Below are 15266 nucleotides of genomic sequence, written 5' to 3' on the forward strand. Positions count from 1 at the left end.
CACGCTGGGCGCTCAGATATGCAGAGTGATGGGAGTAACTCAATTCCTGTGTATTCATCTAGAATAAATTTGCTGTCAGCATGTTCCAGGCAGTCTGTTTCTTTCTTGGTATGCCTTACCTTGGTTAGACGCACCACCTGGCATCCAATCTTTCGTTTCAGTGTTTTAAAAAATATATGCCCATTGTCTCTTATTGGGAAGCTGAGCAGAAAGAAAACAGTGTCTGTTTTCAGAACTGGTCTTGGCAGCAGCACGCACTGATGCCTGTCCCTGCCCATGGGTGGAGCAGTGGGGTGACTCGGCTGCTGGCTGCCCATTGGCCCATCCTCCACCCTCTGCTCTTCTGAGAAGTCAAGTATGGATTTTGCCTGCTAGTTACCTTTAGCCCAGTGGGCAGCAGCGTGGGTCTCGGCATGTGACTCATGCCCTGAGAGACCTTGATAGGCCAGGGGAGCCCGGCTGAGCCTTGCTAACCCCACCCCGCCCCCAGGCTCACCACCCTCTTCTGTGTCTGCAGTGGGGTATCACCTAGCACTCAGCTGTTGGTAGCACAGATGGTGAGTGGTTTTGTAAGTGCTGGTGCCTTCTCTCCAAAATGATGGCCTGAAGAAATCTGCTTATCACTTCTTTCTTTGCTGTCATGGTAAACCTTGAAATTGTGCGTGTGTGTGTGTGTGTACACTTACACGGATTCATTGTAGCAGAGATTGAATGAGCAGAGCAAATGCATTATGTTGGTTTCAATAGTATTAATGGCCTGTAAAACAGGAGCCATTAAATTTAAAATTCAATTTCATTTAAATTTAAATTTTAGCAGAAAATTTATATATTTTAACAAAGAAAAATATTTTCAGTTTTGTTACTTAGCTATTAAAAACAATATTTAGTAAGTGGCTCACAAATAACATGTATACTAATAGTTACAATGTTAACACTTGTTGCCTTGGCAGGGCGTTTTTGAGAAAAGTCTTTCAGATCATTTACTATTATTTTCTTCCCTTTGCTGTCAAACTTTAGAGCATTTGTTCATCAGTAATTTTTTAATTAAAATTATTTATTATCTGGACTGCACCTTTTTAATACATGAATTGTCTGTGACATTCTGTTTGGGGCTTTGGTACATATGTGTCAGGTTACTGTAATTTTCTTCTGCGTGTCTTGGCTTCTTCATTTTGTCTGAACACTCCTCGTGGGCAGTGTTCTTACTGCATGCCTTAATTGTTCTGCACTCAGGACTAATCCCAGAGCATTGGTAGAGGAAAGAATCATAACCTCTAACATTTTTGAGCACTTTCTAGTGTGTGCGAGATCATCCTGACCTCTTTATATGAGTCTTTTAGCAGTCAGAAAAGCCCTGCGATAGATAAGGTGCTATTTCTGTCTCCATTTATAGATGTGGAAACTGAGGCACAAAGAGGAGGGGTCATTTGTCCCAAATCGTATAGTTCATAGGCTGGAGAGGCAGAATTTGGCTCTAGCATCTAGGATCTTTTTTTTTTTGAGACAGAGTCTCACTCTGTTGCCCAAGCTGGAGTACAGTAGTGCGATCCCAGCTCACTGCAACCTCCATCTCCTGGGTTCACGCAATTCTCCTGCCTCAGCCTCCTGAGTAGCTGGGATTACAGGTGCCTGCTACCACGGCTGGCTAATTTTTGCATTTTTTGTAGAGAGGGGGTTTCACCATGTTGGTCAGGCTGATCTCCAACTCCTGACCTTAAGTGATCCGCCCGTCTCGTCCTCCCACAGTGTTGGAATTACAGGCATGAGCCACTGCACCTGGCCGCATCTGGAATTGTAAATACTATTCTGTACTTTCTCTCAAACACTGTGCTGTATTCCCTGTTTAGATATCTGGTGGTTAGTTTAATATTTATGCACATCAATTTATCTGTTTGTTTCTTTTTGATATAATGTCTTGGGGAATGTAAAAGAAACTGATCTTACCAGAATAGCCAACGATGGACTTCCCAGCATTGGTATTGCCACTTTTGTGGTTTGAAGAGTACAAGAAGGCGAAATTTCGATTGGTCTGTTTAACCACTGTGGGAACTTGTTCTGAGATCTGTTAGAAGAAATAGAAACTCATGGCCCTTAGGGGGTTTGGGCTCGTTCTTTCCCTTCACACATATTCCCATTAGCCTTGATAATGAGAGTCGGGTGTTTCTGATTAGGTGGATGAAAGCAGAGACATAATATCAAAGAAGAAAATAGAAAGTTCAGTCTATTTATTTGAGTTTTTATGGGAAGAATTCTTTGTGAGTAAAACATTTTTGATATGGTTAATGAAAGGAAGATAATGGGTTTTTTTTCAATACAAGATAATGGAGAAATAGAATGAAAATGAAATCCTAAAGTGTTTTTTAAAAAGTGGCACTTGACAGCCAGGAAAAGACCTGGACCATTCTACTTTGGGTTTAATGCCTGGACCGGCCGGCCGCCTACCCAGTTACATGGCTGGCCTTTGGGCATTCTGGAGTTCTGGAGAGGAGTCCTGCTTCCCTGGAATGAACATGACATTCTTCTCTTCCAACAGAATTCAGCTTAGAGAACCGTCAGCACAGGACAATGCAAGCCCACGAGCTGTTCCGGTACTTTCGAATGCCAGAGCTGGTTGACTTCCGACAGTACGTGCGCACTCTTCCCACCAACACGCTCATGGGCTTCGGAGCCTTTGCGGCACTCACCACTTTCTGGTACGCCACGAGACCCAGAGCCCTGAAGCCACCATGTGACCTCTCCATGCAGTCGGTGGAAGTGGCGGTGAGTGGAGGGCCCAGCCTGTCTCATGTGTTTTCTCTGCATTTCTCCAGATGAGTTAAGCCCTGTTGAATGTGATCTCGATCAAGATCACAATCACAATCACAATCAAATATTTGTTTGTGAGGGCACTTTAGAAATGGAAATGTCCTAAACAAATTATTGATGGTAGTAAACAGAGGTACAGGGCAAAATATAGGCACAAGGACAGATGAGAGGTGTTAGTTGGGCGTCTACCTCGGGTCACATGGAAGCTCATTCTGGAAATCGCATTGAGTTTCTACCACTGTGGTCAGCCCAGAGGATTCCACAAGGCAAAAGACAGCACAGGGCTCCTGTTCTCACGGGGGTTAGATTCTGCCAGGAATGAGAGTTATCAAACAAATGTTAGCAAAAGAGTGTTTGCACTCATGGTGCATCTCATACTTAGAACACATCCTCAGGCTGCTGAAAGGGACTTTGGGATTTCAGATAGAATAGGGCTGGAGTAAGAACTTGCCAGAAGAACATGGCTGCGGAATTCAGGGTAGGACAACGCTTAAGAGGCATGTCTGGCTGGGTTGCTGAGTGCTGTGGTTGTGTGTGACTTTGGCAAACTGGAGACTGTGTACTCTTGTTAGGAAAATGAAACCGGAACGCAGGTGATTAGGGCTTAATAGGTGGGATGGCATAGGGAAATCTGAGGATCTTTTGAGGAAGAGTCTTTCTTAGTGCTCCTGCTCTCCCCGCCTTCCCTAGTGAGAGAGGCGGGGTATGAAGATGAGGAGGCCGCATGCTCACTAGTACTTCTACTCCTCACTGTTCTTTGCTCTTCTCTGTGGTCACTTACTTTCCCCTACCCAAGTCAGTCAGCCTTCCGTGTTTCCCGTGTTCAGCAGAAGAACGTTGTGAAACACAGGGTCCTCCCATTTACTGCTGCCAGATGTAAGAGATGGAGGGCCTTCCCCACCCTCCGGGGCTGACCCCTGCAAGGGGAGTGTGTGCCCTTCTACATGAAGTCCTGGCTGGAGTCAGCGTTTCGTTATTTAGAGGATTCTAGGTCTTTGTTTTATTTTAGACAAGTTCTTGGATTCATGAATGTGAAACTCTTAAAATATATAAAAGATTATTCAGTCTAATTCATGCCAAAATATAAATATAGAATGACTGAACTACTGCTGAGAAAAGTTAACTTTCTACTTGATTTCTATTTAGAAGGTCAGGGTACCTTAATGTTTCACCTCAGCTAATCGCATACCAGTAATGAGTGGAATCTCCCTTTCCTTAAGGGATTTGTGTGAGGTTCTGGCTTTCCTTATCTCCTGGCAGAGCACGTGATGTGTCACGGCAGCGCTGCCATCTCTATGAAGAGTTGTTGGCAAGTGCGGCGTTAAGACATGTATAATTTAGCAGTAATTATAAGAAATGAGTAATTCCTATTATATGAGAAATTGTGAAGGCACTTAACATGTGATTTTAAGACTTTAGCTTAGTGTAAAGGCATTGCGCCTTATTAAAATAATTACATATGTCCTCTATAGAACAATTTAAAACTTCAGATATGCAGCAAAAAATGAAAATCTATAATTGTACTGCCCAGTATAGAGGCTTCCTGATTTTTCTCTGTTTATAGAAATTGATTTAGCTCTTATTTTCAGAATGTATGCGGCTTAGAAATAGATACTGAGCTTGCTTTACCTTTTTAGAAAAAGAAGTTAAAAATATAAATGTAAAAGTAGCCGTGGAATGATGGTGCTTAATAATTACAGATGCTGTGATACAGCTAGCGTCATCCTACGGACCTCTAGGACAAGGAAAGAGGAGCTTGAGTCATTTCACGAGTGCTGGTGAAGAGCCTGTGCATCTAGAGTGCTACAGGGGCTGGCAGTCAGAGTGTGGAATATTGTTGCTCTGTGCCTACTTTGCAAATAAGTAAGCAGGCTTGACCATTTCCCGCCCTCACTCCACATCCCGCTCTCATGTGCACAATTCTTATCACCCTCCTCGTCCAATAAAGTTTACATGGACAATAAAGTGAGAAGAATCCGCACTTTTTGGTTTAGCCACTTCTCATCACAACCCACGCTGGCTGTTCCCCAGCTACTGATTTTTAAGGCAGTAGCACAGAGGTTCTTTGTCAGTTACACCTTTTGAAATTTCCTTTTCAAAATCAGTATTGTAGGGCTGGATGCCGTGGCCCCTGACTGTACTTCCAGCACTTTGGGAGGCCAAGGTGAGAGGATTTCTTGAGGCCCGGGGTTTGAGACCAGCCTGGGCAACATAGCAAGGCCTCATCTCTATAAATTTTATTTTAATTAGTTGGGGTGGTCGCTCATGCCTGTAGTCTCAGCTACTCAGGAGACTGAAGTGGACGAATTGTTTGAGCCTTGATTCGAGGCTGCAGTGAGCTATAACTCTGCCGCTCAATCCAGCCTGGGCAGCAGAGCAAGACCCTGTCTCAGAAAAATAGAGGACGTTAGCACTCATGCTGGTGAATTTAGGACCTCGAATGAAGATCTAAATTAGAGAACGGGGCAGACAAGCTGGGTTAGGAACAGAAACCAAAAAGTGTTTCCTAAGTTTTGGAGCCTGGACTGATCAGGGCCCTGTCTGGAGAACCACGTCCCTGTGCCTGGAGTGGCAGCTCACAGCCATAACGGGGCCTCCCTGCGTGCCAAGGAAGAACTTCCATCTTCTGCAGGATTTTCCTCCTGCTGTTTTGTGACTTTGAGCAGTGGATGGAAGCAGATTGTGTGGCTTTGGTTTGTTTTTACATCACTGTCACACATGATGCAAGATTTCCGGTGTCAGTTGATGTTCCGGTTCAGCCTGGCGAAATGCTTTAGCCTGCTGTCTGAGTCTGAAGCCAATGGTCCCCTAGTGAAAACAATCTTCACTGGAGGGACTGGGACCCTTTTGGGAGTGGCCAGAGCCTAGACACATGTGGTTGCAGTTAAGCAAGTACAGGAGCATGTTGGAGTGGAAAGGGACCAGGGAGAAGAGGGATGGGGCAGGTGTGGGACTGGACTCCAGCTTACACCAGGCAGCCTTGGGCAAGTTCACCAGGCTTTTCTGACCTGCAGATCCCTTATGCGGAAAACAGAAGTGACAGTACCTTTTCCCCTTCATTGTTGCTAAGAGGACTGAGTAGTTATGCAATGTCTGCTTGGCTCACAATAAGTATACAGCAAATGTTAGTTTTTTCCCTTTCTCTTTTAACCTTCACATTTTATACACAAGAAAACTGAGTCCAAAGTGGTAAAATTGTATCAAACGGTTAGTCGAAGGTCCAGAACTCTGTTATGCTGCCCTTATTACAGTAGTAGAAAATTGTATATTATTAACTAGGGCTTTGGGGAAGGGGGCAGTAAACCAGGATATTGAAAGTTTTGGGATCTGTCCAGATCAATTTGAAGAGTCCGTGGCTTGAGCCTCTGAACCCAGGAGCAGTCTTGTTCGTTTGTTTAGAGATGGGGTCTGGCTCTGTCGCCCAGACTGGAGTGCGTGGTGTTATAGCTCACTGCAGCCTCAAACTCCTGGGCTCAAGCTGTCTTCTCACCTCTACCTCCGAGAGTAGCTAGAACTATAGGCATGCACCATCATGCCTGGCTAATTAAAATAATTAGTTCTTTTAGAGATGAGGTCTTGCTATATTGCCCAGGCTAGTCTCAAACTTCTAGGCTCGAGCAGTCCTCCCACCTTGGCCTCCCAAAATGCTGGGATTACAGGTGTGAGGTATAGCACCTCACCTAGAGCAGGCTCTCTTGAAAATGGATATACAGGCAAATGAGTCTAAAGGTAGTCATGGAAATGGAAGGAGCAAAAGGGACAGATAAAATAAAAACAGAGTCTAGGTTCTGTTGGGTATCAGATCAGAAATTGTCAAGAATTGGGTAGTGGGCTTAGTGGGCTGGGCACAGTGGCTCACGCCTATAATCCCAGCACTTTGGGAGGCTGAGGTGGGTGGATCACCTGAGGTCAGGAGTTCAAGACCAGCCTGACCAATATGGTGAAACCCCATCTCTACTAAAAATACAAAAATTAGCCAGGTGTGGTGGCGTGCACCTGTAGTCCCAGCTATTTGGGAGGTTGTGACAGGGGAATTGCTTGAACCTGGGAGGCGGAAGTTGTTGTGAGCTGAGATCATGTAACTGTGTTCCAACTTGCGCGACAGAGCAAGACTCCATCTCAAAAAATAAAAAGAGAATCAGGTTGTGGTGAGGACTGGTATGAAAGGAGCACAGGACTGTGAAAACCTGAGTGGTTCTGCCCTGCCCTCATCCTCTGTCCCTGAACCAGCTCAGACATAGGTGGAGTCAGAGCAGAACTTGGTGTTGATAGGGTTTCAGGTCCACGTATCAGAGTTTGAGAGATTCAGGACATGAACCTTTATGACTATAGATGAGAACCTTTGTGATCGCTGAAGGAGGAAGTAGTGCAGGCAAGTCCTGTGCAACACCTGCTGCTCCTGGTTCATGTGGACCCTACGACATTCACAGAAGCTCAGGCTGTCTGAGATGTCTCACGTTCAGCACTGCGCCAGCACAGCCAACCTGGCCCCCTCTGGATTGGAGGCATCCGCAAAGGGTGCTTCCTGTGGGAGCAGTTCGCTGGACTGAGGCGAGCCACTGGGATTTTGGATACTGGGCTCTGGGGTCACCTGGGAATGGGAATGGCTGCTGTGTGGTCCTGTGTGCCGGAGGAAGCCATTACTGATAAGCCCCATGCATCTGCCCTTTTTCTACTCCTTCTAAGCCAGTGGCATGGAGACCCTCCAGAGGGAGTATCTGAGTTCCTCTTCTTATGAGAGAGGTGGCATGGTGGCATGAGACGACTGACTTGTCAAATTAGTTCAGAAAGATTTTTGACAACTACTACAAGATTATAATTTACTTAAACAAAAACCTGTGATATTTGTTGTTTGTTTTTAAATATTAGAGAAGGGAGTAAATTTCAGCAAGTTTATGCCTTCAAGTCATTTCTAAGACTTAATTTTAAGAGTATCAGAACCTGGATGAAGGTTTACTTCCGGTGACTAACCCAGTTAGTCGACCACAGATTCACTGTTTAGACTGTTAAGAGACCTTGGTTCCAGCCTGGATGCTTATCTTTTAATACCCAGAACCGGTTCCTGATCCTCTTCCTCGAGTGTATCCTTCAATACACAGAACTGGTTCCTTGAGTGTATCCTTCAGTACACAGAACTGGTTCCTGATCCTGTTTCCTACTTAGATGACTAAATTTCACGCCATTGATCTCATGATCTCCAGGTCACATGCTGGCCGGTAGCCCTTTTCGTGAGAGACTGAAATGTATGTATCCATATGTTGGCATATATGTATGGTTAGGAACTTGCTTTAGCATTTGAATCCTGTGCTTCTTAAAGCCTGCTACAGAGGATGCGACACTTTGGGTTTAATTCTCCGCAGGTCACAGAGAATAGCTGTCAGATCTGTATTCATTCAGCAAGGACTTGAGTTTCTCCTGCACGATATGCAAAGTACCAGGGCAGAGCAGGATGCTGCCTTCAGGGAGCCCCAGGCCAGACCCCCTGTCCTTGGCAGAGGTGAGAGCCATCTTGAGACTAAGAGCAATGAATGCAAGTGACTTGTTTTCGTGCCATAGAGCATCGGCTTTGGAAGAAGCAAACTAAGGGTGGCATATCCAGGCCGTGGAAGCAGTGCCCAGTCAACAGCACGGTTGTACAGTTCAAAAGTCACGGCCCACACAGCCCTCAGTGTCATGGCCTTCAAGAACAAACCACAGACCTCCCAGCTCACATGCACACTGCGACAAGGACTGGAGTCCTTCATCCATGTTTAGAGGGTGTATATGGCGCATATTACTGAGTAGGATTTCCCCATGTGGCTGGTGGAATCCCTCATTTCACATAATCATACTTCTCACACCTGTATGCGTGTAAAGGCCCACTTGCAAACTGGGAGAAGCAATTTTTGCAGGAGAAGAGAACAGCTCATTGATTGGTAAGTTTTTATGAAGACTCACACCAGACTTGTGGAGAAGTTCAGGCCTATAGGGGTCATGCCAGTGGAAACACTAAGGGTGGCAAGGCTCCCTTCTGGACTTGAGTGGCTGGGCCCACTCTGAGCGGGAGCTGTTGTTGATCTGGGCAGGATTACACGTGTCTGTGAGGCAGACGTGTGGGGACAAGCCTAAGTGGAAACTGCCGGGAGAGGGCAGGAAGGGAGCTGTGCAGGAAGGGCAGCTGGGTTGGGGTGGATGGTGATGTCACTCACCCTCACTGACACCAGCCTGGTGGGTCTGTAGAAGGAGCGTCACACTCAGCTGCAAGACGGGGTGATAGATGAATGAATTTGAAGCAGGCGGGGGGTAGCAGGTAAACACGGAGAGGAAGGGAGAAGTATTAGGGACAGTAGTAGCATCTGGTTGTTTCTGCAGTTACTTGTAAATATGACCTAATAAATACTGTTCTGCAGTCATTTGTAAATGTAAAGTAACTCTCATCTCTGGGAAGCTTTGGAACACAAATCAGTTATCTGATGTGTGTTTAACTAGAAGCGTGTGTGAGACTTCAGAGGAATCTCCTGATCCAGTGCTCTGGTTTCATCTTTGTCCCTCATCCTTATGTGAATCTTGGCTGGTTTTAGGCATTAACTTCCATTTACTTACCGTGTGTGGTTGTAGATTCCAGGTCACTATTCCCCATGGCCTGTTTTTCCGTGGTTTTGATAGCAATGTAATTGTGCAAGTGGTCAAATGAAGATGGGAGCCGAGATTTCCCCTTTTAATTCTTCCCCTAGCAACTGTGCTGACTTGGTACTCAGGGAATTCCTGAAAAGTATTCCAGCATTTGAGGACATTTGCGGCAGGCGACCCTGGCCATTGGGGCAGTGGGGTGGTATATTAGTCAGGGTTCTCTAGAGGGACGGCACTAATAGGATGGATATGTATCTATATGTGTGTGTGTGTGTGTATAGATGTTTGAGTTTATTAAGGATTATTAACTCACATGATCACAAGATCCCACAGTAGGCCATCTGCAAGCCGAGGAGAAAGGAGGCCAGTCCGAGTCCCAGTGGTGAAGAATGCGGAGTCTGATGTGCAAGGGCAGGAAGCATCCAGCACGAGAGAGAGATGTAGGCTGGGAGGCTAGGCCAGTCTAGTCTGCACATTCTTCTGCCTGGTTTCTGTTCTGGCTGTGCTGGCAGCTGATTAGATTGTAGCCTCCCAGAGTAAGGGTGGGTCTGCCTTTCCCAGCCACTGACTCCTTTGGCCACACCCTCACAGAAACACCCAGGATCAATACTTCGTATCCTTCGATCCAGTTAAGTTGACTCGGTATTAACCACATGGGTGGGTGGAGAGGACGCTTAGGGAGCTGTTTTTGTTCAGAAATGTTATTCTGGCAGGGTAGGGTGCAAAATCAGCATTTTCATGCCTTGAGGTAACTTTAGCCCCTTTTCTAAAACTTCATGAGCTTCTTAATAACAAATTATGAACAAATCTTGCTAACTTACTTTTTCTTATAAAACTCACATTATAGGAAACAACTGAGTTGCTCTCTAAGAGACTGTAAGACCTGTCTGCTGACTCAGAGACATTTTTAGGTGGCTGACTTAGGTAGGAAAACTGTCAGCACTGGTAATGAGCAATGGTGGTCGGGTGGGGCACCCTGCAGGATGAGAACTGAAGGCAGAGTTTCTGATCTTTATGCCAAGACCAGGCCACAGGAGTATTGAGTGCCTGGCTTAGGAATTCAAGGAGAGAAAGAGGTTGATTGTTATCTTTGAAAAACTATTTCCGGGCTCCTTTTACCCAGGAAGAAAAAGCCAAAGGTCCTACGAGTATATAGGGAATACAATAAAGCAGGCCCGAAAACACAATTTGATTTTGTACAAATGATGCCACTTCTCACAGGCTTCATTAAACAAAGAACATATATACACATAAATGACAGAAACGCGTGCTGTCATATTTGCTCACTTTTAAAAAGAGCCTCCCCCAAGTGGAGCCAACTGGTGCCAAATGAAAATGACCAGCATAGGCTGTGTTTCCTGACAAAATCCCTTCAGCAACCAGTGTCCAAAAACCGACGGATGGTAGATGGGAATGCGGCTCCTGTGACTGGGCAGAAGTGAAGCAGAACGCCTTGTATATTCAAATGGTTGGCATGTCAAAATGCTACTGGCAGTCCTGTTTTCTGGAATGAGTGTATTTGTAGGAATTTCAATGTTTGACTTCAGATTTTCTTCCCTTTCATCGAGGTGGGAGGGTAATACTTTCCCTCTTGTGGTCAGCTGATTTTTTGTCTGGTGATGAGATATTTTGCAGAGTACCATGTCAGCCTCCTATCCCTACCCTGTCCCTCTTCAGCAAATCCTCTGATTGGGATAGTGGGGAGCCAGGAAGTTGGGAACTGGAGATGAACTAGGAATGAAAAGAAGAAAGGTTCTGAGGGTTAGAGGCAAGTGTTGAAGAATCAGAAAACCCAGCCAGGCACATGTGATCTGTACCCCGCCTCCTCAAGGATGAAGGGCGTCTCCACACACGAATCAAGGCCCTGTGTGCCTGTTTGGGACCTGGCCGTGAACCGTAGAGCAAACCTCAATGTATCTGGATGTCTCCTTGAGTTGGGTTCAAACCTCTGCTCCACTATGTGGTGGACATGGGACTGAGAATGGAGGCGGCCCCCCGAATGTGAGCTTCCTCATCTGGAGAGGCCTTTGGCAGGCTCTGTAAACGTTCCCTCGCCTTTCCATCTTTCCTGCACTATGTCAGGAGAGTCCTGCCCTTTCTGCTGGGAGGAAAGGATCTTGGGAAGTCAGCTAGTTAAAAATAGTGGGCATGAATAGTGAGCATGAGGCCTCGTTGTTACCTTGTGACATTTACAGTTCACTGTGTTGGGGGGGGGTATCTGGAATTTAAAAAATATCTGTCCATTGTCATTTATAAATTATCACGGAGGGGGAGTTGCCCAGAGGCTGGCCTTTAAAAGGCCTAGTGTAATATATCAGAGATGTAGTTAGCTATATACGAGAATTGATGGCCAGAGTTCCTCTCTGAAAGGTCACCTGATGGAAAAGTAGTTTTGTGTCTGTTTACAGAAAGCAGCACATGACGGTGTTCTGAGCAGCCTAAGATGCATGTAAAATGTAAATGCTGGGAAGAATACAGTTGCCGCTCTGCATCCATGGATTAAAAATATTCTGTGGCAATAAATGGGTGTTTTTGTCTGTATTGAACACAGGCAGACATTTTTTCCTTGCCATTATTCCCTAAACAGCATAGTATAACATCTACTTATTTACATCATATTGGTAAATATTGGGTACTGTGAGTAATCTAGAGACTATTTAGAGTATACGGAAGGATGTGCATAGGTTACATGCCAGTACTGTGCCCTGTGGATTTGGATATCCACAGAGGGGAACAGCTGTATAGACCACGTGGTAGGTTATTAGAAGGAACTAAAAGGAATCATTTTTACCCCCAGACTATGGTTCTTCATGCTCCTTTGCATCCTAGAGATGGATCCCACATTAGAACCCGGCCACGTCTTCGGCAATCTCTTTTTTTTTTTTTGAGACGGAGTTTCGCTCTTGTTACCCAGGCTGGAGTGCAATGGCGCGATCTTGGCTCAACGCAACCTCCGCCTCCTGGGTTCAAGCAATTCTCCTGCCTCAGCCTCCTGAGTAGCTGGGACTACAGGCGCGCACCACCATGCCCAGCTAATTTTTGTATTTTTAGTAGAGATGGGGTTTCACCTCGTTGACCAGGATGGTCCCGATCTCTTGACCTCGTGATCCACCCATCTCGGCCTCCCAAAGTGCTGGGATTACAGGCGTGAGCAAGCCATGGCAATCTCTTTAGAAGTTACTTGGCTCTGCCTCTCCCCCTTCTCTTCCTTTCCCTCTTCTCTCTCACTCTCCCCTCCCTTCTCCCTTTTGCTCTGCATCCACCTCCCTATCCCTCTGTTGCATAAACAGTAAGAGCACAGGGGCATTTAACTGCTATGCCCTGTAGTGCCCATTTGGAGATGCAGACTTAGGAGACCATGATTGGTAAAGCTTGGAATCTCTACCCCTAAGAAATCCTCAAGGACGTAATTTGCTTTTGCATTTAAGTAGGGGAATAGCACAAAATAGCTGGCCATTGTATTCCTATTAGTTAAATACTGGTGAGAGTTCTGGCCTTGGGAACCTTTGATATGCAGATATTCACGGTTTCAGGGTTTTCTGCCCTTCCTGCCCCCAAGGGGAACTTGGACTTGTTTCCTAATTCAGCCCCTGTGGGGCACTAACCTCGGGAGGAACCTTAGCTGGTAGAGATGTTGCGGAATATACTAGTGACCAGGATTTCACTGTAGTGGGTTTGACTCATCATCCTTTTTTTTTTTTTTAAAACTGGGAAAACTATATAACCGCTTTAAGGAGGTCTGTAGCAGAAGAAATAAAAGATCCGTGATGGCTGTTGACTCACTGGCTCGTGACTGATGTGTTGCACATTCAGTTGGGGTTATCTGCTTTGCTTACTCTGTTGCTTGAGCCCAAGCGACTCCCACACACACTGCTCCCTCTCCCCCCATCAGTAGGTTATGTCGGAGGCCATAATGGCCACGTTTAAGCTGTTTTTTTTATATTTAAATAGGCGTTCCTAGAAATAGCCACGTGGACGTACATAATACAGTATTTAAATCTCCAGCTTTTGAAGTGACTGTCTTGCAAAACCTACAGACGTTTTGGGCTCCACTTGTTACAGCTGTGCTTCCCAGCACTCAGCTTGCAACCCCTTGCTTATGTAGATATAACTAAGGTTGCTGACACTCAGTTTTAAATATAGCATTTTTGTTCAAAGAATGGTAACACTTGCTGGGGTGCAGTGGCTCATGCCTGTAAATCCCAATACTTTAGGAGGCTGAGGCAGAAGGATCACGTGAGCCCAGGAGTTTGAGACCACCTGGGAAACATAGGAAAACCTCGTCTCTACAAATAATAAAAAAAATGAGCCAAGTGAGGTGGCATGTGTCTGTGGTTTCAGCTACTCAGGAGGTTAAGTGGGAGGACTGCTTGAGCCCAGACGGTTGAGACTGCAGTCAGCCCTGACGATGGCACTGAACTCCGGCCTAGGCAACAGAACACGACCCTGTTTCGGAAAAAAAAAGATTAATTATTGGAATGTGTGGTCCTTTCATAGAGCTGTGGATTTGGAAGTACAGATATTAATGTTTTGTGCCCTTTTCCTTCTTATTCAACCTCCTTTCTTGAAATTACGGTTATATCTGACAACTGAGTGACAGTATGACCTTTTATCCAGTATCATCGAGCCTTCACTTAGTGTCTCCTTTTGGCAGATGTCTCATTTACTGCTTCATTTTCAAGCTGTTCTCATTATTCTAATTGGTAATTAGTGTAATAATAAATACCGTGCCCCAGGCTACAGTGTCAGGAGGCTGCTTTATTGGGGATATTATTCACTTCTTTTACTTCGATTTAGCTGGTTTGCCTCCGTGTTTCTCGGATTCCAAAACATTATACCCCACCAAAAACCCAACCCTAATTATTTAGCTAAGTTTGTTATAAAGTGGTCCTGTAGAGCAGTGGTTCTCAGAATGAAATCTGGGAAGCTGACCAGGGCAGTGGGCCTGTCATGAAGGGATGTGGTCTCCGGATGTCCAAAGCTAAACCCAGCCTCTTTTCTGAAGCCTACCCCAGTGCCCAGTCTTCGGTTTGATTAGAGGGAACAGTTTTCCTTCTTTTCACCTACACCTCATTGCCTGTCAAATCCCGTTCATGAGTGCTGCAGCACGCCCAGTGTCTTGGTCCTTCTCTGCTCCGCACCGCCACGGAGCTAGCCAGGTCTGTAGGAGTTGGCTTCTCTCCAGTCTCTCCCCTCCCTCCTGTTCCACACACCGCCTCTTGTAGATTTCTTTCTTTTTCTTTTTTTTTTTTTTTTTTGTGAGTACAGAAACCTTTAATGAGGATTCAAGGTTTTAGGGAAGATGCAGAGGGCCGGCGCTCAGCCCCAGCCTCCTCACGTGTACATGGCTCCATGGAGGTTCTCCAGTCATTGCTGCTGCTGCTGTTTTCGAGCCTTATCTCGTCTGTGCTCTTCATAGGTGTCATTATCAGTGGGCAGCTCATGGCGGCACAAAGGACAGGAATTTGTCTTGCTTAGCCAGGGCAGAATGCAGCTGGAATGGAAAAGGTGATGGCAAGGCATCTCAATGGCAGTCTCCTCCTCCTCAAATTCCAAAAGACACACGGGGCACTGGAGCTCAGCCTGAGAGCCTCTGATGACCGTCCTGGGGAGGTTCTCAACCACAGTCTTGGCAGCTGGTGGAGGCAGGTGGTGGTCCCAATCTACTACCAACCCCAAGTCTTCAAATTCCATCCTATTGAAAAGTGACCTTGGGAGCTCCAGCAGCATGTTGGTTCGAGTCTCCTGCTCGGGGTCTAACGGCTCACAGTCGTGTTCGTCGAAATAGGACGCCATGGCTGCCCAGCCGTCTGACCTGTAGATTTCTTTCTAACCCATTAGCCCATCTCTAC

The 15266-nt window shown here is 45.9% G+C and overlaps 1 protein-coding gene and 1 pseudogene across 20 annotated transcripts in view; one reads left to right on the forward strand and one right to left on the reverse strand.

The window, feature by feature from the left end:
* Nucleotides 1-15266, forward strand: part of ACSL1 (acyl-CoA synthetase long chain family member 1) — a 72894-nt gene that overhangs the window by 21325 nt on the left and 36303 nt on the right. For 11 of the 20 annotated variants that reach the window (XM_035292329.3, XM_035292328.3, XM_054252641.2 and 8 more), the window contains one exon: nt 2534-2760. In XM_035292329.3, coding sequence (XP_035148220.2) covers nt 2566-2760 — 195 coding nt within the window. In that variant the 5' untranslated portion in view covers nt 2534-2565. Of the gene's footprint in view, nt 1-530; nt 659-2533; nt 2761-15266 lie in introns of those variants that run through there. The other 9 variants (XM_078366011.1, XM_078366015.1, XM_078366018.1 and 6 more) reach the window with 4 other exon arrangements.
* On the reverse strand, nt 14657-15230 carry LOC100386846 (ring finger protein 181 pseudogene; annotated as a pseudogene).

Source organism: Callithrix jacchus, chromosome 3 (assembly GCF_049354715.1).
Source record: "Callithrix jacchus isolate 240 chromosome 3, calJac240_pri, whole genome shotgun sequence".
NCBI lineage: Eukaryota > Metazoa > Chordata > Mammalia > Primates > Cebidae > Callithrix > Callithrix jacchus.